We start from the raw sequence: 25,869 nt of genomic DNA on the forward strand, positions 1-25,869 counted from the left end.
CCCGATGGGGCACGGATACTGACGCCATTCAAATTCCAATTTCGGGATGTCACAATATCCGAAGCGTGCTGCTGCCGGATGGCTTGGGCAGAAAGGGGTACTCAATAAAGGCAGCTGGGCGTGTCGCTCAGAGAGGAGCTCTGTCTGCCCACAAAGCCGCTAACAGCCTGCGATGCTAACGGCTTGACTGGAGTTAGACAAGTGCAGGAGGCAGACAGCCATAATTCAGTCTGGGTGAGGATTTACTCACTGGTAGGTAAATTAACAACTCTAAATCTTTCCCCTCTGTTGAGTCCCACCTTGGAAAGCAGATATCCATGGATGCAGTACTCTTCAAGCTCAGCACTCAGTGAGTGAGAGTGCCTCTTGTAGATGCATTTATGCCTTAGTGCCCTTTGCTGGAGCAGTCCTCATTAACACTATTTAACGCAGTAGGTATCTGCTGCCCAAGCTCTTGGTGAGTGTCTGATGATGCTCCGGAGTTCAAACATGCTCCTATTTACACACTGCGTTCCCGTCCTTTCCAGGCAAATTTGGCAAAACCCTTACAGTAACAGGTTCTCCTCTTTAACATGAAGCCCCAGAAAACATCACTGCCTGAAGGGTGATTAAGGTTCCCTCCTAGGTCTACATCCCTCAGGGCTGCTGTCTTACCTTTGAAGAAGACAAACTTGCCCTCGCTGTTCTCATACACGGCGTCGATCTTTGGTGGCAGCCCTCTCCAAAAGTATGAAATCTGCATGGGGTAGCCGGGCATCACAGCATTGTCTCGGACTCGCCAGAACCACTGATCCTGAGGAGAGGAAAGGAGAGGAGAGAGTTTCCTCACTACCGAGACCCTAATATGGTCAAAGTCCAGGCTTCATCATTGTGGGTAAGGAACCAGCAGGGAGCATCTCCAGAAAAACAGCCCAGCCCTCCCTCACCACAGACTATAGTGGACCAGACCACCCGACCACCAGAAGAGACCAAGCCCAAAATTACACTGGTCTGAGCTGCAGTAAATCACCATGGACCACGAGGGGACCCGCGAACGATCTGGTTTTGCATTGTTCTCAAACACAACAGTCTGTGGTTTATGGAACCGCTTCAGGGGAGAAGAAGCAGAAGATAGATTTATGTAGCCCAAGGGTGCAGTTTGATTGCTGTTTCCACAGTGTCGACCAAAGTGTAAGGAAAAGATGTAGAGGCCAGAGGGGCGAGGGGTTCGCAGAGGAATATATCAGGCGCTCTCAGACGTGTTCCTGAATGGCTCCCACACGCGTGTGCCGAATGAGGATCAGCACGAAAGCACCTGTCACGCTCTGCTCTCACAGCTGCCTTCACCTCGGAGGTCCAGGCAAGATTCCCATTTGCACTCTGGGAGCTCGCTGCAGCCACAAGCGTAATTCTCTCCAAAATGTGCTTAAATAGGGTTCATAGGCAGAAAGATGTTGAATCTCGTCAGATCACCATCCAGTCACTCTGACGACCAGCAGGTGACAGTCACACATAAGAATATACAGACTCCTTAATGCATCGTAATTCTAGTTATGATGGACAGGCTCATTAAGTAACAAGTGACGTACAGGAACATTTACTTTTTATTTACTTAGCGGTGCGTTACACGGGCTCACGCACCCAACGGTAATCAATGCATCGAGTTAACGTGTCGTGTTAGAGGGCTAAGAGCAGAAGACGCGCTCAAAGATGCCTTTGCTGACAAGCCGATGGACTTGTCTGCCCTTTTTAGGAGAGTTTCAGGTCGTCATAACTCTGCTTTCCCAGGGGGTGTGGCAGTTACACATACACTGACTTTCAGCCAGGCCGCCTCAGACACACCAGCACCACACCGGGTTTGGTCTTCACATCACAATGGTCAATCGATTGTGCTGGTCCAGCTCTAACCCCATCCAAACGTCCCAGCTGAGGAGTCCTGAAAGGTCGTGGCCTTGTATGCCCCCTGCAACCCCCCCTGCCCGGCAGCGATCTCCTTCTGTGCTGAATATGTGTGTTCCTCGTTCCGCGAGAGCAGGCCAGCTGAAGCCGTGGAAAATGGGGCTTTCGAGTATAAGGTGTGTCCGTCTTACATTTTTTTCCGCTCTCCTTCCTGCAGCCGAGCCCAGAGGCGGGAAAAGTTGGCCAAAACTCACAGGGGACAGGAAGTTCATCTGGGGAAGCCATCGTGGCCCAGCCAGACTCCCCCCTCCCCCTCCCTCCCTTCCTCCCTCCTCCCCCAGTGGATCGGAGGCCGAGCCTGTGTGGTGTGGCCCTGGAGAGGGGGCAGGACCCTCACGGCACCTCATCCAGCAGATGAGGCTGTCGTCACCTAACCACCCCCGAGATGCACCGAAGTTGAGCTGCTTCTGTCATTTGGAGCAGCCTCTCTGAAGATAATTGGAAACAGACTGAGCGAGTGGTGAAATGGGATGAGGCGTGTTCCCCTCCATAACAGGAAAGCATGCTCCGCGTCCCCGCAGCTGAAATGAGGGCCTAGGCACGGCTCCCCACCATTTGGAGGAGTCCTCTGTAATCACACTGCACCGCAATGACACTAAATTGCTGGAGCGAGCCTACTGTAGGCGGGCCATAGGAGGCCATTATTCTGCCGAGCGAAACCCAACGCGGCGCATTAGCCGTAATTACGGCCAGCCCGTTTCCAGGGGATACCGAGTCTCACCTGTCCTGAAAACCTATTCAGTTTAACAGCTCTGTTTATTCACATGCATGTGGGAACATGTTGTTTTCCAATTTAATAATGCGGTCTGAGAAAATAAGCCATCTTCTTGTTCTCTGTGATGTTTTATGCGCGAATGCAGGCCCTAAGGAAGCCAGGAAAGGCACCTCTCTGCATCACATGGGACTCTGGCAGCCACAGCACTTTGTACACTTCACGCTTCCTACAAAGACACGAAGCGGTGGTCTCTCAGGCAGGGCCAGGCTACACACATCCGGACAGGAGCAGGTGTGGGGGCAGCATCGGAGCGGACACACCCAAGGGTGACGTTCCGAATCACCACTGGGTCCCGCTCCTACTGAGCTAACCCTACGCCTTTCCAAATGAAGAATCTTTAAACCGATCATTTACTGTAAGAAAAAAACGCTACATGACTTGGAAGGGATCCCACACACTGTCATATAGATAATTATGTGGGATAAACAGGAGCAATGATTGCAGGATCTGGGCTAAGTTGCGATAATGAGAGAGTCACTCCTGCCGTCCCTCTGAAGCGTCTCGGGGCCGCCATCTCCCCATTCCACCTCTCGTCCTACTTCAGGGCCGATGTTCGTACCCTGCAGCTCTGCTCAGACTACCACGGGGTCGCCCTGTCTGAGTCTCCTGTGGTCAGGGCAGCAAGCATCAATGACCTCACCCTGAACCCTAGGTCTGTCCGGTCCCCACCAAACTGGAACGTGACATTCCTGAGGGCCCATCTCCTCCCGAGGCCCCTAATTATGGCCATAAATGCAGCCTGAGCTGATTTCCATGCACGGGTTGTGGTGACGCGCTTTGTGACACCGTGCGTGTGCGTGCTCTGCAAGTGGGCCGCTCTGTGGGGGCGGAGCCTCAGTGAAAGCTAGCAGATGTGCCGAAGGCCTGTTGCCTTCTCTGCTCTGCCCACGGGCCACACGGCGCCAGCACGCCAGCTCAGCCGGGGTCCAGATGGGCGCTTTCGGTACAGCTGGGATACGGACAGCTGCCGCCCACACGGGAAGCTGACCCCTGGTTACGGGGCCACTCCACACCTTCAGTCCACATAAATCCCTTAATACGGCCTCCTGGTTAATCTGCTAATGATGAATGATTAGAGCCATAGAGAAAATTTAGAGGGGAAAAAATGTTTCATTAAGCTCCTAACTCTGACTGCCTGTTTCCCTTTCTCTAATCCTTTCAGCCAACAATTACAGTGTGGCCCCAATTAAAAGCAGCAGCTCGGCAAGTCAGAAGTAAAAACGGCAGCCGGTCGCATGTTTCCGCACACAATGGAGTAAAAATAGCCGGTAATTTGCGAAGCGTGTCCTCAGACTCTCCAAAGTGCCCCCCCCCCCTTCAGCTCCTAATCAGCTGCTGCTTGAACCCACTGCATGTGGTCATTCTCCTCCTCAAGCTCCATGTGCCACATTCATCACATCATTTTTTTTTCCATGGCCCTGAAATTAAACCGCATCATTCATGCTTGCGGGAAGACATTCCATGGAGGGGAGGGGGGGGCTTGGGTGGCATGGGCTTAGTTACAGCAAAATTGATCCTACAGAATGGTACAGAGTGCTTCTCAATACCAAGAATGCAAAGATTGTACTTGTGGTCTTGCTAATTTGCCTCCCAAGAACAAACTTGGGCTGCAATGAATCATGGGATTGGTCTCAAGTTGAGGGAGGCATAAAAACAATTTCCCCACGGGGATCAATAAAGTATCAATTATTAATTATTATTAATTATTTGGCGAGGATGCAACTGATGTAGCCTTGATAGTAGTGGAGGGGCAAGACCAAAAACCGGGGATTTTTACCGTCCTCTGTACTGTTCTTAGTATTGGAACTGGGCTTAGGCAATGGAAGATGACATAAAACGAGTACACGACAACACAAGTACGGTCAAGTACGCATATTGAGAAACACCCAAAGACAGCCTCGACATCAGGGCCTTGCCATTAGCCACAATTCCCCTGAGTCTGCCTGAGTCTGTCAAGCTGAGGGGTCCTGGGGGAGGGTGACCGACAAGGCATGCAGCCCCCACGGTCCGCTCCGGAGGCCCCGTATCTGAAAGCATCCTACACAGAACTTTCCGGCCTGCAGGGGGAGGGTGATGAAGGGAGGACATGGTGACTTATGGGCGATTTTCCGCACTGAAGATGACACTGTCATAAACTCCACTGGCGGGGGGGGGGGAGGTATTGGGGGGGGGATTTCCAACCAAAGAAAAGATAACCTTTCGCTTCGCCAGAGCTACATAAATCCGTCCCCGGCAGCCGAGACTCTTACACCCGGAGACAGTGTGGACAGTACATCAATCTCTGCACTGCAGGGCCACGCAGACCAACCCTCTGCACTTCCTGTCCTCCGCTTTAAAAAAAAAAAACGAAAAGCTCAGCGTGTTGCCTGGTTGGTTCGCCCGTGAGCCTATGCTCGAGAGACGGGGTAGGGGGGCTGCTCCCCGTCGGCCTCGTACCTTAAAGACAAACATTTCCCGCCGCAAGATCGCCAGCGTGTTGAAGCCGCCGTCACAGATGTTGGGCTTGACATTGGGGTACGTAGGCTTGTCTCCGGAGGGCAGCCGGGGCGGCCGAGTCTGGCGGTCGTGCTTGCGGGGGTCGGGTGGGTGGGAGCGGGGGGCCGGGACCGTCGGTAGTGGCCGGGTCGGCTGGGGAACTTTGTCAGGGGGACCTGAAGCGGAAAACACAGAAGAATACATGACCTGATGGTACACAGTACTGGAGAATACACCTCTGCCATCTCACAGGCTCCCTTTCAACCCCAAGGGCTGTCGTCAATCTACCTGAGGATGGAAACTATGCCCTAGGGCCTTTCTGAGGAGCGGTGGACCTGCACAGCATTACAAACATCTCAGAACGTCCAACAAACCCTTCAACAGCATAACAGAAGGTGTGCGTTAGCACATTCAGCACAAAATTCTCTCTACTCAGGGAAAACACGGCCACCGTAATACTCACAGGCCCTACAAGCAGGCTGTGCCCAATCCCTGTGTCACCTTTAAAACTGAAGTCTGCGCTGAACATGACATCTTTATGGGTGAAACTCAGTTTTGTCTTTCTCACGCCGCACAGGAAAAAAGGGGTTAATATTTTAAATGATTGTCCCACTGTTGACGGCGTTAAGTTTCCGAACAAATCTGTTTTGTCATTCTCAGATAAGACACGGCAATACGAAACTTCTTCAAATTAGTTTCGGCTGAATTCAACCAATTCGGGCACAATAACTTTGCCCTGAGTGCGAGCAAGTCATTTTCATATTAATCCCGGGAATATTCCATATGTTCAGGATTGCCCTCTCTGAAGACGAAATTAAAATGCAGAAATGACATTCATTTAGAAAATTCATTAAGGCAGCAGAGTAAACTGTTAATTAGCGCGGCAAAATGTGTGCAGGCTGATTACAAGGAAAACCGCTGCATTAGCTGGCACAGGGCGTAAAAGATGATAAAATAGCACTCGTTTGTCAAATCGTTTTGCGAAAAGGGCAAAACTCTAATCATGTCGGCTCTATTGGGTATATCTCTGCAAATAGAGAGGGGTGAATCTGCACTGATTGGCGGAGGAAGAATAAACATGTTTGGTTTTGGTGGATAAAATGTTCCTTCGTGGCATCCTGCCTCACTGGCTCCTCACTGGACGACTGTGTGATTCGACGTACGACAGGAGGGATATGAAAAACACGTGTGAGGCTTTTCGTGTGGCGGCTTCTTCACACCATGCTTGCCTATGAGACGAGGAGTGAGCATAAAATATCGCAGCAGTCGTCAGGGACACGCAGGAGTGGAATCCATGGAGTGGTCATTTACACAAGCACGCTGAGGACTTCCCCCATTATATTCTTTGACAAAATAAACCGAGCGCAATATACTTTACGGCAGTCTTGCTGACAGGGAGTGTGAGGTGTGTGGCTCTGTGGGTTAGAACCTGTATCTGTGACCAGAAGGTTACCGGTTCGTATCCCATGCCTGCCAAAGTGATTTCACCGTTGGACCCTTGAGCTGAGACCCTTAACCGCCAATTGCTCCTGGGACTGTCTGATCCTGCTCTCTAATCTTCACTCGTATGTTAGTTCGGACCAAAGCATTTGCCAAATACGTAAATAAGCAAGGTGACTCATAGCACACGAGAAGCTGGAGATCGCCGTCTTGCTGGGGAGCTACCGGCCAAGACGGCCCTTACCACCCTCTCTCCGTGAAAACATAGGACGTTCCCCAAAGATCCACCCAAAGAGACCTTTACCGTATATTTTCTGGATGCCCAGCAGGTCGTCCTGTGGCAGCTTGAAGTTCTCCGTATCCATGTACTGGTAGAAGGGGGCCATGATGGCGGTGGGATCGTTGGAGTGCTCCAGGCCCAGGGCGTGGCCCAGTTCGTGCACAGCCACCAGGAAGAGGTCGTTCCCTGTGGGGACAGCGGCAGCGGAATGAAGTGCGACAGACAGAGACGTGCGGGGGCTGCGGGGATGACGAAGGGTGGTCAGAGGAACTCAAAAAACCCGAAACAGGAATGGCGTCCCAGAAGAGCATCTCGGCCATCGCAGACCCCGCTCTTGTTTGGGTTTTAATATCCATAGAGGTTAGGCCGGCGAGACCATACGGCCCAGGAAAATGGAATTAACAGAGTGTCCAACAGAGGTCGGGGATGTTACGCTGGTGAGTAATGAGGGCACCGGTGTTTTATCATCGCGGCGAGTTTCTGTGCGGAGCACAGCAAGAGGTGCCACTTCAGCAGGACCGACTCCATCTGGAAACGTCTGCGCTTTGGGCCAGAACGTGGATCCGAAGAGGCCGGCCCTCTGTCTCTGCGATTCCCATCCGAGCCCCGGCTGTCCTCCGGTGACGATGTACTTATTAACAGTCTGCTGTTCCCATCTCCATTTTTCGATACCCGCTTCACTGTAGATGGAAACAGGAAGCGAGTGGAGAGAGAAACCAGACAGGACTGCCGGCCCGTAAGACACGGGTCAGAGAGAAACAGCATCAGTCCAAAGAGAACCATGCCTGCTAGCCTGGTATTTTAGTCAAAGGCAAAACTTACATTTCTATGACGTATGAACCATGCCTGCAAGCCAAATCTGACAAAATGGAAAAGGCAGGGAGAGCCCTCTCATTGGGTAAATGTCTTACACTTAAATAAGAAACCAAACAGCAGAAGAAACCAACACAGGGGTTCCACACAGCTACTGCACTCATCCAGGGTTTAAGATGCCTGTTTGCTGTATGTTTGCCAACATCAAACCTCAGGGGACAAGGGCAACATCTGGATACCATAATAATCCCAAAATGTGTTTAATGCGACTTCAATTATGTGAAAAAGTTGCAGTGAAAAATGCACTGAAGACAGCACCGCAGCTCCCCTCAGTGAGGCTTGCTTAATGCTGACTAATCCTTCAAAACATCCTTTCTGCTCATCTTCTGAGCCCGCAGTGACACTGAGGCACGTTCACGGAAAGCCGGCGTGGTCACATGTGGATCTGTGTTCGACGTCGGACCCGACCTGAGAGGAACAGGACAGCGACACTCTCTCCTTCTAGAAACATCTAAATGTGACTCACTTTGAAAAACAATAAGATATATATGTTGGCTGTACATGTGCAAACTGTCTTTAACGTTTAGAAATATTCTTATTTGCTTTTTTGCATTAGGGTGTCAGGGTTTTGAGATCAGATAAGCGGGATGAAATACGAGTGTGAAGGGAATGTGAGAGAGTGACTGCACCCCCCGCGGGTCTGGGCCCGGGGAAGGGAGCCTGCGCCTCGGCCTGCTTCAGCGAAATCCGGAATGCTCTGAGATCTACATTTCCACGGATTAGGCCGAGTGCGGAGAGACGATAAACCCGGATGTCTCCTCCTGATGGAACCTGAAAGGATGGATGATAAGCCATGAAGAGCGAGTGAAATCCCATCAGCGGCAGAGCGCTGCGATCGGGCCCGGCGTGGGGGCGGCTCCAGTCGTTACCTGTCCCCGCCCCCCAGCTCCTTCCACCTGAAAGTTTGTCAAATCCTGTAAGCTTCTAATTTAACTAGAAGTTAAGTGTTAAATAGACACTTATTAAAGATTGTTTCTAAATTATCCAGCTCCAGGATAAGCTACGCTCAGTGCCCGGAACTTTCAGGTGCAGAAATTCTATTCTCATCACTTGAATGAACGCTTTTCCGGTCACCTGGGCTGCCCTGTTATTGTTGTTTCACACACACACAGTACACATCTCTCCCTCTCCAGGCATCCCTCTTCATTGACCTTGCCCCTCTATCAATGCAGGCCACACCTCTTGCTGTTCCTCCAATCAGCAATCAGGAGGCATAAGACAACCGATGCTGACTCCGGGCTCTGATGGCAAATTCCCGTCAAAGTCAGAGACTGTTTTTTAATTACTGGTGTTTCCCAACCCAGTCTTCGGGGAATCCTGGACAGTCCACATTTTCGCTCCCTCCCAGCTCCCAGCCAATCAGGAACACCGAATACCTGGTACAGGTGCGCTGGGAGGTGAGAGGAAGCAAAATTGTGGACTGTCCAGGGTTCCCCGAGGACTGGGTTGGTAAACACTGACATAGACAACTAAGGATTAATATTTAATTAGCCTCCTCCCCTTGTAAATACTGCCACAGAGCACCATCTGCAGATCTGTTTGATGGGAGGGGGAGTGGCCATCCCACCATCCATCACTGCCCAGCGCTGTGAGTTGAATCCTATAGGCTTAATGGCACACCAGCATTCTAACCAATGGGGAGAGCAGATCTCTGACCAATGGGACAGCAGCTCCATGAGCAGGGCTCTGAAGTTGACTATAAACAGATTGTGTTCTAAGAGTGACACACAGATCCAAAAACCTGGTTTTGTGTGGCTTGACCCCGAATGGTAGCATTTCCTTGAAGGTAACAGAACAGGATGCTCTCCCAGGTTCTCCAAATTCAAATGACATGAGTATTTCCCTTAAATAGCCAACAGTTGAAGGCTAGGCCTCACTTATTGGATGGATCGAGAGGTACATTAGGTGCGTAAGGAGTGTCAGACTTAGAGGGTCCTCAGACCTGTTCAACCTGCCAAATCAGCTCCGGCAGGGCTGTCTTACAGGCTGCGCACTCCTGCAATTAATGCAGCTGGCGAACCCTTCAGGCCCGCCCTCCCTCAGAGCCATTAGCACGTCCTAATTAGACAGGTGACCGCTGGAGGAGGGGTTCCTCCTGCATTAAGGGCACACGGATACATAAACACACACGGCGGAGAGAGAGCAGGCAGAGTGCCGAAATAAGTCAGAAATAAAAACAGCCGCCACAGTCAAGAGCCAGACACGGCAGATTTACTGCTTTGACACAGGGAGTAGAATCACCTCCGTATTAAAAACACACTCGCCATGCGTTTCCAGAACCTTCCGGCAGCCAAGAGGATAACGGGCTGGTCGAGATCGGTGGAGACTGTACCGTGTGCCTCCACTGGCGCCTGGGACAGTTATTCTCCTGTGTGACCCCATCCCAGCACTGCTAGCTGTCAAACGCGAGACCCGCTACATAGCCCACCCGCCAATGTAACGCGAGACCCGCTACATAGCCCGCCCGCCAATGTAACGCGAGACCCGCTACATAGCCCACCCGCCAATGTAACGCGAGACCCGCTACATAGCCCACCCGCCAATGTAACGCGAGACCTGCTTACATAGCCCACCCGCCAATGTAACGCGAGACCCGCTATATAGCCCGCCCGCCAATGTAACGCGAGACCCGCTACATAGCCCGCCCGCCAATGTAACGCGAGACCCGCTACATAGCCCACCCGCCAATGTAACGCGAGACCCGCTTACATAGCCCACCCGCCAATGTAACGCGAGACCCGCTACATAGCCCACCCGCCAATGTAACGCGAGACCCGCTACATAGCCCACCCGCCAATGTAACGCGAGACCCGCTACATAGCCCACCCGCCAATGTGGTCTCCTCTCCAGCCATGACGGTGACAGCAATCGTCGAGACTCACAGAGGAGGGGGGGATCTGTGCTGGGGGAGGCCCTGAGGTCCAGATTTACCTCCCCCCCACCCGCCACCATATTCAACAGCTCAGAAATCATGACCCAGAGATCTATCATTCTTGCCCCCTTTAGCAGACCAGGCAAACGTGCTACGCTGGGGACACATCAATCTCCTCTGTGCTCAAATGCCTTCCGCTTGGTGCCCTTTGCTCATGGGAGTTTTACTCATACCATAATGTTGTGAGGGAATATTGAAGAGGCAGGACTAAGACATCTAATTAGTTGGACCCACCTCCTCTGCAATCTGATTGGTTATCTCTCTGAACCAATCATTTTTCAATCTGCCCTCAGAATGAGCGTGCCCTTTCAGGGTTGGAGGGGACGTTCCACTTATTAACTGTACTGCTGCAGGCCCTTTGGCTACACCAAAGACATCAAGGCTGATCCTCTCGTCCTGTGATGCAATTCAATGGATACTATTAAACCACGTAGGTGCTCTTCCTGTTTCCTGTGCTGATACAATGTCTGGTGGGAGAGGTTCAGGTTTCCACTGGGATGTGAGGTGGTTTGACCCCTAACCCCAGGCGACCGTCACAAACCTGCTTTCCAAAATCCACATGGAGCATCCATTTCCTGCTCCCGCCTCTCGGATCTGATGCACTTCCCAGTGGATATTATTGGCTTGCCTTTGACGGTATCTCAAATCTTACAGAAAAACCCTGAATTCCAGTCCTTATAAGTAGCTAGGGGACATTATCTCTGACATCGACGGCAGCACAGGCTCTCGGCACAACAAGCCCGTGGGGAAAATTCAACCGTGGGATCTGATCGCATGATCCCAGGGGATCTGCCCAATGGTGGCTACCTGTCTGCTCGGGTCACGGCCATTTACCCGGAGCGCAGGTACTACACCGAGCTGTGAATCAGCCGTGAACCGGAGATACAGCAAAGCCCCAGCAAGGAGACAGAGGTCAACCATGACACTAATGTGTCTCAGGACATGGGGTGACTGAATCCCATTTTCATTGGACCGTACCATAAATGCAGAGGCACTGGAATGTACTGCAAATGCAGAGACAAAGGACCATACTGTGAATGCAGAGACACCGGACATACCATGAGTGCAGAAACACTGGACTGTTCCGTAAATGCAGAGATACTGGACTGGACCATGAATACAGAGACAGTGAACCGTACTGAGAATGCAGAGACACTGGACCGTACCATGAACGCAGAGACGCTGTACCATACTGTGAATGCAGAGACACTGGACCATACCATGAATGCAGAGACGCTGGACTATACCGTGAATGCAGAGATATTAGACTGTACCATGACTGTAGAGACACTGGACTGTACCATTAATGTGGAGACACTGGACTGTACCATTAACGTGGAGACACTGGACTGTACCGTTTTCCACAATTCCTCCACCAGCCAGCCCTCTATTCCGTGCTCGTACCCTGCTTTGACTTTTCAAGGCCAGTCTGACTGCTAATCATTTTGTTTCACCAACAAATTCTGTGACGTGTCCGCAGTTGTAACTGTAGGACATTATTTATGCATGTCTGCATACACCATGTACATATTTCATTGAAAGACAGCTCGGAGGAGAATCCCCGAAGGTTCTTACCGTCGTGGTTAGGATTCCCCAAAGTCCATGGTTCGTCCGAATCGAAATGAGTATCCCCTCCGATTCCGGGTCCCGGGAAGTAGGCGTGCGCCAAAAACCCCCCCTCGCCATCAAATGGAGAGCTGTCGCCGTGGAATCCAGAGGCAAAGATGATGGTGATGTCGACGTCACGTTTGCCGTTCTCCAGGGCGCTGTAGGGCACGGCTTCGAAGCGCAGGGGCGTCACGCTCTGCCACACATCGAAGGCCCTCCGGATGGCGTTGTGCGTCTCAGCCACACCCACTTTGGGTGTCACGTTCTTTATGCTGTGGGGCGGGGGGGCAGGGGGGGCGGAGGCCAAACAGCAGAGCGTGAGGAAACGCGCATGAGGTTTTACCGGAGGTAGCACACCAAGGATCTGAGGGGTTTGGCTGGCCACCAGAGCATCCAGTCATGACAGACCAGAGTCACAAGGGCCCTTCAAAATAAAAGTCATTTTTTGAGTTAAAAGTCAGCAGTTCACGAATCTGGCTCCTTCACTGACTTTTACCGATGCAAATCTCCTTCTTCAACTTTTGTTCTTAATACTTAAACATTCATAACCTCAAACTCTGTCAGTATGATGTGAAACATTCTGTTAATTTATTCTCATGGAACTCATTATGGATGGCTAGCTGGACGCTTTAACAAATGCTTAGCCCACGGCCAGCCGAGAGGTCAGAGGAAGATTGTCTTGACCTAAGCGAGGGTTAGAGGACGAATATGCTGCCCCCAGGTACGACACACACAAGTCAGACACTGCATACCAGCCCCCCAGGATGATGAGGACTCAGATCCACACCTTAGAATTATCCAGGCTTATCCAGGACCACCCACGTGTATCGATGCCACACAAAAACATCACCCAGGCTTTTCCTACATGCTGACCTTCTTCACTGATGAGTAAGATCCCGTTCTCTCTCGAGGTGACGCTAAAGTTGCATTTTTTTTTTGTGTGGGATTACAAATGTCTTGCTAGAGCACAGGCAAGCTGTGGATGCTTCATTAATTCCTTCTGATTAATGCCTGTTAGTTTAAGCTCCTCATGAGCTGAAGACCTCCTCATATCAATTACAGCATCTTCCGTTGAAACAGGGGGATTTTAGCAGAGGTTTTCATTCAAAGGTACAACAGCTGGAGCGTCTGTGTGACTTTAAACTGCTGCAAGTCCTCCCACACAGCAGGGGGCATACTGTAGCTGGTTGAGGCCAGTTCTTCTGAGGAGAGGCAGGATGGGAGAGCAGAGGGCATCTGCCACAGAAGAACTGTAACAGCAAGTTTAATCTGGCTCAGACAGAACCATGTGACCCAGGATTCAGATGGTAAACAGCCATGGTCACGGATAAAAAAAAATGATCTGGAGAGTTCTGGAAATCAGAGGAGATTATTTTGCCTGGAATGGGGAGAATCCCAGAAGGACGACCTTCCCCAAGATGCTTTTAATCAGGAGTCCGTCACGTATGGATAGCCCGGCACTGACTGGCTGTCTTTCGGAATAGGCCAACAGAACCACATGTCAAGATAAAACACATTTGCATCATTTGAATAACATGTAACTGCCGCAATCATCAGTCAGCTTAAAGACGGATAGCAGAACCCCCTCATCTGCATGGAAACATAAAGCGAGGATGGCCAGGAAACAGGAGGTTCACACAGCAGTCACAGAAAAGCTGGCAGACATCCGCTGCCAGGCTACTAACCATACACTAACCGCAAGCTAGTTAGCAGGTCTCCAGTACACTAGGAATAAACCCAAAAGCCCAGATGTATTCCCTTTAGTACAGTGGCCATGATAGCCAGGTAAAGGAAGGCTAATGCTGCAGTCACTGATATCCACTCTCAGCCCGTTAACCGCACACTAGCCATATGCTAACTGCACGCTAACATATGCTAACTGTATGCTAACAATACACTAGCAGGATGCTAACCATATGCAAACTATATGCGAACCACACACTAGGTTACCAGCCTGATTGTTTCCTGTTCGTGTTATACTCAGCATGACAGCCAGACAAATGGAACGTTAATACCACAGGCATCCGTTGTCAGGTCGCTAACCACACACTAATCATATGCTAACCGTATGCTACCCATTTGCTAACTGTATGCTAACAGTACGCTAACATTTTATTTACCATGCGCTAAGTGTAAGCTAGCCACACACTAGCTTACCAGGGCTCCAGTACAGGGGGGGCATAAAGCTGCTAGCGTGACAGCCAGGCAAATGGGAGGTTAATACCAAAGTCACAGACATCCGCTGTCAGGCCCTTAACTGCAGGCTAACCACGTGCTAACTGCACTCTTACAATATGGTGACTGTATGCTAATTATACGTTAACATTTTATTAACCGCTAACTGTAAGCTAACTGCACACTAGGTTACTGGGGCTTCAGTACAGTGAAGCGAAACCCTGCCTGTTTCCCACTAGAGCTGTGCTCAGTGTGACAGCCTGGGGCCCCGACACCAGAGCAGCGTGAGGCTGAAAGAAAGATATCATTCTGAATGATTAAAATGGCAAATATCCAAATAAATGAAGGAGTAAAGCATGACACCTCAGCCCCACATGATTCCACACCCCTCTGGTCACAAGAAATGCCCATGGTCGCAGAGTACGCAAAAGAGTTTTTTCCATGAAAAACTCATGGGAGTTTTTCCTTGCCTCTGGCTTGCTCACTGGAAGCTTTGTGCGGGGATGCTGTAAAGTGCTTTGAGACAATATAATTTTGTGAAATATACAAATAGAATAGAATAGAATAGAACTGGGGATGGGAGGGTTAAAATCAGAACTAAAGGAGCTCGATACTGCCAGTCAAATGTAACAACAACAGATACCGGTGGAACGTCTCCCATGATGCACTGCAGTGACTATTAAGGGCAATGCTGGGGCGAGCTGCCACTCCGCAGGGATGTGAGCCCACATCCGACTTTCCACCACCATCAGTTGTACGGGAATTGAGTTTGGACCCCCCCCCCCCCCCCCCTTCTGTGATCTCCAAGGAGCTCCGTTTGAGCTCAGCGTGTATCTTCCTGCCGCTCCATCCATCCGAAGGCGGACCGATTTGAGGAAGCTTCCCGCAAGCCGGATCCGCAGCCAGAACTCTGAGATCATACTGGAGCTTTTTCATATTAATGCTAGTGATGGTTAAACAGGACTAGCTTTAGGAACAGGGGTGGTTTATTGAGGAAAACTCATTAGCACGCTCACCTGATGGGCTTTTTCGGAGGCCCAACTGGCCACAGTAACCTCGCCGGGATGAGGGAGCAGCGCTCTGCGTCCATGTGCACGCGGCATGTCTGCGAGCGAGCGGTGCAGTGGAGCAGAGAAGCCCTCCACCTGCAATCTGCTTCCCTTCATGTTTGGCTTCCCGAACTCGGTGGGGGTGGGGGGGAGGGGGAGCTGTCGCTGCTAATTACTTCCCTCCCTAGTCCTCCCAACCCTGAGTCCAAGGGCAGCTCTGCAGGCCCCGGTTATGGGGACATTTGTGCAAGCGATCAACCCCGCCCTCCCCCCACGAGCCCCCCCACCTCCAAAGCACAGCGCCCCCTGTTGTCGCCAACAGGTATCGCTATCCCATCTCGGCAGGTTTGACGCACTAACTACTCTGTTAATGCGAGGCGTGACGTAATGCAGCACATCGACAGAGACATACTGCATGCGTGACCATATGTGACCGGGTGGATGGGGATGGGGATGGAGAGGGGGGTGGTGGGCTTGGGCGGTCTGACTGAGAATCCGGGGCAATGCTCAGGCTGGTACAGGACAAAACGTACTGTACACAGTCTGAGTCACACACGGACGCGGGGGGCACCTACAGCATTATCCAGCGCTCAGGAAATCGCACACGCCCCCCCCAGGGCCGACATCACACAGAGCATAGTGCCCACCCCCACCCCCCCGTGGGCTGCTTTTGCTATAATGGGCATCCAAGACCACAGTAAGCCTCAGGGTACTGAACAAAACAAATATGGCCCTTCGAGGGACACGGCGCCCCCCGTAGGGTCTATGGCAGGCTGGTCATTTAAAGGAGTGCATGACACAGGGGACATGGGTGATATCTTCTCCTCTGAGCAAGGATGGGCTTCTTGCCCACTCCATGACTCCCCCTGCTGGACGGGCAAAACATGCGCACATGTGAAACCCACAACCCAGCCGGGTCTGATGGCAGATCGCCCCTGATAGTGCCCCCCCCTCCACCCGCCCCCGCATGTGACACCCTCACCTGTAAGTGATGTGCTTGTGTTGCCACTTCTGCCCTGTGAGGGCATAACGCCGGCGCCTCACGTTGAGCTTGGAGCCACCGCCCGTCTGGTCTGGCACGCCGCACCTCGGCCTCCTCATCCAGCTGCGGGGCACAGAGGAGGGCTGCGTGTGAGGCTGGGGCCACGGTGGCGCCCCCACCTGACAGACTAGTGCAGTGCACCGACCCGCCCTGCCATGCGTGGATGCTAACAGGTGCTAAAGGGAGCCTATGAACACAGGTGGTAAAAGGAGATCGTTCAACGTGGGGACTGATAATACAAGCATCCAGGAAATGCCTCAAGGGGCAGGGCCTTCACTTGAGGGGGCGGCACCATATCAGTTCACAGCAGGGGACATGGGGCATAAAAGCAGCAAGGATGCTACGGAGGAAAGGTGTAAAGTGAACAGGCAGGCTGAGACACAGGAGCTGGGCATGCTCACTGACACAGACTGACACTAACACAGAAACACCGACACAGAATTACACACACAAACTGACACAGAAAGACACACAGACACAGTCAGATACAGACATGCAAAGACTGATGTAATGACACGGAAACATTGATACGGACAACATACACTGACAAAGACACACACAAATTGAAAGACAACCTGACACAGATAGACACAGAAACGACACACACAGACTTACACAATGATACACAAACACAGACAGAATCAGACACACAGACTGACACAGAGACACATGGATTGATGCTCTGACACAGACAGCCACTGAGACATATTCAGTGTCAGACACACATGGACACACAAACACAGACAGACCCACACAGACTGACACACTGACACAGAACCACAGACTGAGATAGACTGACACAGACTGACATAGACTGACACAGACTGACACAGACTGACACAGACTGACACACTGACACAGAAACACAGACTGACATAGACTGACACTGAAACACAGAGACTGACATAGAATGCCACAGACTGACACAGAAACTGACATAGACTGCCAAAGACACAGACTGACACACTGACACAGAAACACAGAGATATATACTGATTCAGACACACACAGCCTGGCAGACAGAGACTGACACCAATACACATACACTGACAGACACACACAGACTGACAGTCACACAGAGATACACAGACAGTGACAACTGTGATCCCAATGGAGATCGGAATTTGGTCAGTCTCTAGTCAATGGCCCAGTCAAAGCGCAGCATCATAAATCTGTCATGTGACTAGGAGGTGTGGCAGGAAGGGAGGGCGTGTGGGAGGGGCTTGTGTGTAGAGTAAGGGTTTTTGAGGGAGGTGCATGGATTTTCGAGAGCCTGAGGGAGGCTTCTGGAGGGTTTGGGGGTGAGCATTTGAGGATGGTCACTCACTCAATGGTCCCCATGTCCAGCGTGCCGGTGACGTTGAGGCCGTACAGGCGCTGCATGGCAGCGATAGCCGACTGCATGGTCTGGGCGGAGCGCAGCACTGACATCCGCGGGTCGGTGCTGGGGAGGTAGCCGTACCGCTGCAGCCAGGCCTGCAAGGGGTGATAAGCACACAGTGAGGCATGGAAAAGACCTGCAAATCCACCCTCCACAGAGCAAGAAGAAACAATTACTGCATAGGAATTCGAAAAGGCAGCTCTTGGGGATAGATCTCCTCGCCCTCGTCTGTTACTGGCTTTGTGTTTGTTAAAGAGTGTGGAAAGTCACTGAGGCAGAGAGGACGTCATACCGTCAGACTGTGGTCGATACAGTCAGGTTTAAACGACAGCTTTAGGGAGGATGTACGGATGATACCACTGTGCGGAGATGGACCCCCTCCCTTTCCCATTATCTGTCCGTGTTAGAGAGCACAGTGACATATTCGCATATTTGCTCTGAATATGGCGTCCATTTGGGGAAAGGGCATAGGGCCCAGTATTAAGAAAGCCAGCCTTTATCTGAGGATTAAACACAATCGTCCCGGCGGAGGGAGGTCACTGTGCTTCCTCCGGGCAACAAAAACAAAACACAGAGAACTTAAAACCGCCAGCGGCTTCTCTGCTCCTCTCTCAGTGGGATTCTCCCTGGTTCCGGTGCGGATCACTGCCAAAACACACTCTAACGTGACACTCGGAGCAAGGTGCTGGAGGGGATGTACAGAACCGGGCCCGTCACCTGACTCCCATGATGGTTACTCGTCATCGTCATGGCAATGTGTAGTGCGCCCCCTTTAGTCTGTATCATGCCATGACATGGCTCCACGGCCCCAGCTTAACCTGCAGATAAGCATGACCCCCGATTCATCACGCTTGGCGCTCAAAGCTGATAGGACACCGGCCCCCCTCCCGGCATCGCAGCCAAACCGCCCAGCCCCGTGGTCCCGTTCCTGGCTAGCCGGCGCCTCTCGGGGAAATGTTATTGCCCCATTATCTAAGCGGCTGGGAGCTGGAACTCCAGAGCACAGCTGGACGACTGCAAAATCTCTGCAAGTCAAAAAATAGCACGAGGGTACGGGGCGAGAAATGCCAGATATGTGGCTGGACCTCGGCAGAAAACAGCAGTGGCCCAAGAGCAGGATCCAGCACCATGTCAGAGTGGAACGTCAGCCAGCGACACAGTCAAAGCGGAGGGGAGGTCACCGTCACGGCTGCAAAACGAGGTGAACGTCCGGAAAAACACATGCCTGTTCAGAACCTCTCTTCTTACCGACCACATCTGCCGTGGGTCTTTTTGGAATCCACACGTTACAAGACTACAGGACCTCGGAGAGGAACAAAGACAGCCCTCTCAGCTATTAAACCCGGCACTGAGAACGTGCGACGCACGCAATCGGCACAAAAAGCCGGTGGCCGCCTCAGATGGAGTCACACGGCTTGGTGAAGCTTTACAGTCACAGCGGGCGGCCGTGAGCTGGGAATGAACAGCCTCCGCATGCCGGGGAAATGAGGACGGCGGCAGGGACACGGAAAACTTGCCCTGAATCATCTCCGTGCCATGGTTTGTTTACGTTTTCACATGCGGACGTCGGAGCCAGGATTCGGAAAATTTTGATGGACGTATAGAACTGGACGACAGGCCAAGGATGCTAGACATGGGCGTGTATAACATGAAGAGCAGAATATGACCTGTCAGTCGTTAATCTTCATAAATAAAACATCTATTATAGTGACTGAAGCCATGTAATGATCTGAGAGTTTTATCTTAGAAAGCGGAGGTCACAGAATCACTCACCCTCCTCATGCTTATAGATGATCCCAACAAAGCGTGTGAGCATATTAATGCGGGGCAATCAAGCAGTTGGAAATGACGAAACTGAAATTACAAAACGAAAGCGTACAGCTGACTTCAGCACATTTCTGACACGTTTTAAAAACTTTTAAAAAGCTTTGAAGTAGATGTGCGGAGCAGGCCCAGAGCAATCTGCTCCATCCCTCGTAGTGTCGCCTGCCAGTTCATATTATTGATTCTCTTTTACTCTTTATGTATCGATCGGCTGTGGGCCGCCGCAGTTTAGCAGGTTTTTAAAAGCGCTCTGGCCCAGAAATGAGCAGTTATGGTAAAGCTAAGAGTCGACCCCCAGCAACGGCGCCCCCATGGGACCTCAAGTCACCTTCATGCCAGCCCCCATGTGACCTCAATGATGTTCCGCTACAGGCTTCATGTACACAGGACACTGGACCCAGCCATGTCACGTCTGTGTTTCCAGGGGATTGTGGGTAATATACGGATGAAGGCCACCGCGAGGGGTCACATATTCTATTCCATTCCATATATTCCAGCACTTGGGGACAAATACGCCTGGCAGGCTGGGAAATGACAGCTGAGATAAACCTGTAAGGTCTGAGAGGGCTGGGGGGGCAGCGGATTAGAGAGGGGGCGTGGCCTGGCAGGCCAGCACACACACAGCTCAGGCCCTCCATCCCAAACTAACACTAATTAACCGCTGAGGCTAGACCAATTCACAATAAGGTAGACTCCTCCACACTAATCAGATACAGGTCACACGTTAACGAGCGCGATAGCCTAATTAGCCCAGGGGAAACATCAACGCCTAATTCCGGTGCGACCGCTTTATTTATCACCCACTGTTCGCTCGCCGGCTGTGACCATGGCAACAGACGCAGACACGGTGGCAGTATCGGCGCACCTTCCGGAAACGAGAGGCCAGAGTCGGTGCAGGGGGGTGAGGGGGGACGACGCTGGATGGGGACTGGGGCAATCATCTGTATTTTAACACTCTGATACCCTTAGCTATGTCATGGGGCACAGGACCCTAAACAGACTGTGAATGCCCCCCCCCCCCAGTCATGCTGTCTTACATAGAGCTTTAACCACATGGTTTAGCACGTCGTCCAACAGCCCCCCGGCAGGATATGTAGCTCATTAGCGCCGGTGTATCAGCAGAAGGCGCCGCCTGCTGGTGGGGCACTGGCAGTGCAGGAGATGTACGATCCGCACGCCCCCGTGCCGGGCACCACATCAAACGGCGCGAGCGGTGAGTCAGAGGAAGAGCGCACGGCCGGGCAAGCTGTGTGCCAGGTACCCGCTTCTGCGCTCGTCCCCTGCGAGCGCATACCGGAGGCATGTAAACCATGCTCCGACACCCACACAGGCAAAACCCGAGCAGGGCCCATCAGCCAGCGAGAGCGTTGAACTCGGCCCCCGCCCCCCCCCCACCCCCCCCAGAGGGTCGCTGTGAGAGCTGAATAATTCAACGCGAGGTGCCACTGCGTGCTGCCAAACGGCCGTGCCTGTGTGTTCGTGCCTCAGGAAGCCTCGTGGGGTGGGGGGGGGGGGGGGGGGGCATGTCACCATGGTAACGCAGCACCTCGTCCTCCCCGGCCACGTCGTGGGACTCGCGCAGTCAAAAGATCAGCCTGAACTGTAGCAAAAGTAAATAAACCCAAATATGGTGTTGACATCACGGGCCAACCCACCAGTGGGTCGCCGTGGTTACCGCGTTCTCCACCGTCGCCGAGAGACAGAACCGGGGGGGGGGGGGGGGCGACTGCTGAGATCCTGCTTGCCCACGTGGCATTTCTCACTTGCCACCCTACAAGATCCATGTGCATCATCCCTGGAGGCCCCGCATATCACATGACATGCGCTGACGGTGGGGATCCTTTCATGGGTCCTTACATGAATAGGTGTGCTAAAATCTTTATTTATTCATGCGTAAAAGTTCGAAACGCCAGCAGATACTGTACGTAACTCCATCAGCTCACACCGAATGCTCCCACAACGCTGCCACAACTCTGCCAAAACGTCAAACAGATGATCAAAGGTGGCATCGGGTAATTATAAGCGAGGCTGACTGATGTCTCACCCTCTACCCCCCCCCCCCCCTCCACCTGCAGGGGGCGGTGCAGCCAGCGGCACCTTTTAATAATTCAACCCACAGTTAGACGCCAGGGAATAGTGATCGGCAGTAACCTGATCTGGAAATCGCGTTCAGACGAGGCCCCCGCTTCATGACACCCTCCCTGCGCCCAAACACAGCCGTATCAACACTGGAGCGGGCCCGCACTCTGTTCAGAGCCCAGCTCTGGTCCCCTTCAAAAGCTGCTCGGGGATTTATGACTCAGGGACGACATTATCGCCGCCCCTGCCGCCTTCCACTCCACAGCGACCGGTCTCTCGAACCACAAACAAGCACAAAAGAAAAACAATCCGCTCGAGAGTCGGGGGAACCAATGGCACGACTGATGATGTCCCTTGAGCAGGAAGGAGACCCTGTTCCTTCTGCTTCACTCCGGGGGCCTTTAATCATAAAGTCCTCAGCAGCCTTTCCGGATGGAAATCGAACCTTTGATCCGCTGTCTCTTATCGATGATGTCAGGTCCGTAAACAAGTAGACGGAGAACCTTTGTCAGTGTCCCTCTCGTACACCAAACCGCAAATCTGTGTGCGCCTCAAAGCTGACTATCATTTTTTTAGGTATTATATCAAACAATAGCTGGCTACAGTACAGCACAAATATCTTTGACAGCCCGAAGAAAATGTTTAAAGCTATTTATCTGGGTAGTAAGTGTATAGTTACTCAAAAACATTAGAACATATTTAAGTTTCATTTAACATTAGAACATATGTAAGTTAATAGTAACACCATAAAAAATAAACAAGACTTCCTTCTGTTCTCCATAAAGTTACTGATATCTTGCTGGATGGCTAGATGGACACCGCTTCAGCTCCCAAACCTCTCCTCTCGGGTACCCCAGTCATTCCATATATTCGTTAAATTTCACCACCAGCCCAATTAATCAGTTGATTAGGCACATAAGGTGGGGTAGAACTCAAGTCAAAAAATACATGGGTATATTGAATGGTTGCTACAAATACTAGGTTGACTTTAGGAAAGGCTTCCAAATTTGAAGTTGACACACTTTGACAGGCATGATATCATAGTTTTACACTAACATGAAGATCATTGAGACATCATTTTTCTTGCTTTTACTTTTGCATAGTACTGTATATCCAGTATAGAATTAGGACCATATGTACGCAGCCAACTTGAGTGTGTCATGGCCTGTGATTGGCTGTCAGGACAGGATGTAGCCATATGACGTATTTACTGGCTAAACAACTCCTCACCGCTGCCAGCTCGCCTGCCACCCAGGCGAAAGCAATCACCCCCCAGCCAGGGACGGGACACAACATCTCCAAGCCGGTATTACCGATACAGCACATATGTCGCTGAGAACAAGAGCCAGGTCCCCTCCAGGGGGTCACGACCCCCAAGGATCCACCAATCCCAGGGCCCGTTTTCTTTCCGCTTCCCCATCGCTAGGTCACACTTGTCTCAGGATGCAACGGGAACCGTCCAGTTCCCCTTCAACGATGCCATCGTCTCAGGGTCACCTCCATTCACTGTGTTCATGTCCATAATTCCTGACATTCCCGGTTGGGTCAGCTCCGTCGACCATGTTCATGTCCATAATTCCTGATATTCCTGGCTGGGTCAGTGCCATTCACCGTGTTCACGTCCCTCATTTTGGACATTCTAAGTTGGGTCAGCTCGGTTCACCGTGTTCATGTCCATAATTCCTGACATTTCTGGTTGGGTCAGCGCCGTTCACCATGTTCACGTCCCTCTTTCCGGACATTCCCAGTTGGGTCAGCTCCGTTCACCGTGTTCACGTCCCTCACTCCTGACATTCCTGGTTGGGTCAGCTGTGTTCACTGTGCTCATGTCCGTAACTCCCCTGTGGCCAGTCTGGTCACCTCTGTTCACTGTGGTTATGTCCATAATTCCCAAAATTCCCGGTCGGGTCACCTCCGTTCACTGTGTTCATATCCGTAACTCATGTGGTTCCCGGTCCAGTGATCTGTGCACCAGTGAATTTAATCTGCCAGCAGTGTTTTTTTCATAAGCCAGCAGAGCTAATTCATTTTGAAATAAATGCAGCGTCCGTTTATCTAGAAAAAGTATTTGCGCTTGAAATTACTTGAGATGGACGTGGATGATTGATATCGCAATTCGGATCGCGTTTCGCCCACATTCATCTCGCATTAATGTTAACAAAACAGCGTAAAGCAATAAATAATTCATCACATTCCCCAGCGTAAAAGAGGATCCCCATTCCCTCGTACGCTCGCTGCTTAGTTTCCCCAAAAGCAGGAAGAGAATGCGGTCAGTGCTGTGGCAAGGCGCCCCTTGGCTCTCTGTTCCGTATGGGCGATTGGATAAAGTGATCGCTTAGAAAGCGGATCCCTTATACAGCGGTCGGTCCCCCTTCTAGCTGAAATAAAGAAACTAAGCGTTCATAACCTACAATAATAGTGTTCTGTTAAAGTGTGTCGACAGCTCTGCATACTGCTAAAATTGTTCATGTAACGATTAATTTAATGCACCATTCAAAGTACACGCATTTCCAGTAATTATAAAGCACAATGTACATTTGTCTGGGAACAATTGCGGGTCTCCATTGGTACATTTTTATCATTTGAGTTATATATATCGACTGTTATGAGTTATTCCTTATATCAGCAAACCGTTGCCGGCGTACCAGTTGTACAACTCTACTGGTCCAGAAGTACCCCAAGTTTCGCCTGAACAACATGCAGGCGCTGAAATGCAGGGGATTTGAAAGCTGAAGTGCTGATGCCGGGCGCTTTTCATCTGCCGCAAACATACTTTGCGATAAGGGTGCATCAGGCTGAATTTCTGCTCTCACAAGTCAGGGGTCTTATCGGGGTCTCGTCGATCTGGTGGGACGGTCGGCGATCGCTTGGGTCATCGCGGTTATCAGCCCGGTACTTGGGAATGAGCGAGATTTATGAAATTTGCCCAAGAATAGCCATCTGAACATCAGCCCGCACACACGCTCACACACACACTGTACCCCCCCACCCCCCACCCCCGCCACACACACAGGCACCCAGCCCGTCTTACCTCCACGCTGAAACCCTGCTCTTCTCCATACACGGCACATAAAATCCACGTCAGGATCTGCAAGCATAAGACTCCCGGACCAAAGCAATTCAAGCGTCTTCTGCTTTGCAAGGGCAGTAAAAGCATACTGACCCGTTATTTCACTTCGCAAGTCTCAGATACCGAACCGGTGTGGAATAATCCCCCCCAGTGTTTCAGATGGAGAAAAACATCGCTGAGGAGGACGTGGCCAGCAGCCCGCGATGATCAATGCGCCGAGATGGAGGAAGAAACAGGTCCAGGGGATGCGATGCACATGAGTCGGCGGCGCCTTAAAGCCCTTTGCTTCTTTTCATGGGCGGCCTGGTCTGTACGGGCGCTTTGCGAAGGGGATCAGTCACATTTAGGAGCTGGGCTCCCCTCCTCGGTGCTGTAGCTGGTCGTTTTCAATCACACCTCCCGGCACAGCGCCTGCGCCTTCTGCTCACAGAGCCCCCCTCCCTCCTGCATGTTATACCGTCCCCTGCTGGACCACAAGCGGCTCACGTCACTGGATCACTGGCCGGGATTGGGGGGGGGGGGTTGGTACACATAATGACAGGATAACGACAGGCGCACATATGCTCACAACAATCTGATACATGATTCCGGCTGATGTAAGGTGGCGCTTGAGCTATCTATAGATACCATCCTTGCATCAACAGCGTAACATAAAAGGATCCATCATCGTTATTATTACTGCTATAAATACTGGTGACGACAACAATAATAACATTAATAAATAATCTATTATTAAGAATAATACGTGTATTGTTGCTGCTGTTCTTGTTTATATTGTCACCGGTGTTATTTTCGTTACATTTTATCTGAGCACAAGAGCAAAGCCTTGTTATTCTTTCAAAAACCTGGGAGTTAATAGTGCACATTGTCAACACTAGAGGGCAGTAGTGGTAAACATCCCGGAGATGATTAAAAAGTGCAATCATGT

At 51.4% G+C, this 25,869-nt stretch overlaps 1 protein-coding gene across 1 annotated transcript in view; it reads right to left on the minus strand.

Moving 5' to 3' along the window:
- The window catches only part of LOC111846217 (matrix metalloproteinase-16-like), a 30,739-nt gene extending 5,351 nt beyond the window's left edge, over window positions 1-25,388 (minus strand). The window contains exons 1-7 of the mRNA XM_023816225.1: window positions 24,903-25,388; window positions 17,915-18,063; window positions 16,528-16,650; window positions 12,289-12,593; window positions 6,933-7,094; window positions 5,150-5,364; window positions 655-793 (exon numbers count right to left, since the gene is read on the minus strand). Coding sequence (XP_023671993.1) covers window positions 655-793; window positions 5,150-5,364; window positions 6,933-7,094; window positions 12,289-12,593; window positions 16,528-16,650; window positions 17,915-18,063; window positions 24,903-25,028 — 1,219 coding nt within the window. The 5' untranslated portion in view covers window positions 25,029-25,388. The remainder of the gene's footprint in view (window positions 1-654; window positions 794-5,149; window positions 5,365-6,932; window positions 7,095-12,288; window positions 12,594-16,527; window positions 16,651-17,914; window positions 18,064-24,902) is intronic.
- Window positions 25,389-25,869: the final 481 nt, after the last annotated feature.

Source organism: Paramormyrops kingsleyae, chromosome 4, assembly GCF_048594095.1.
Source record: "Paramormyrops kingsleyae isolate MSU_618 chromosome 4, PKINGS_0.4, whole genome shotgun sequence".
NCBI lineage: Eukaryota > Metazoa > Chordata > Actinopteri > Osteoglossiformes > Mormyridae > Paramormyrops > Paramormyrops kingsleyae.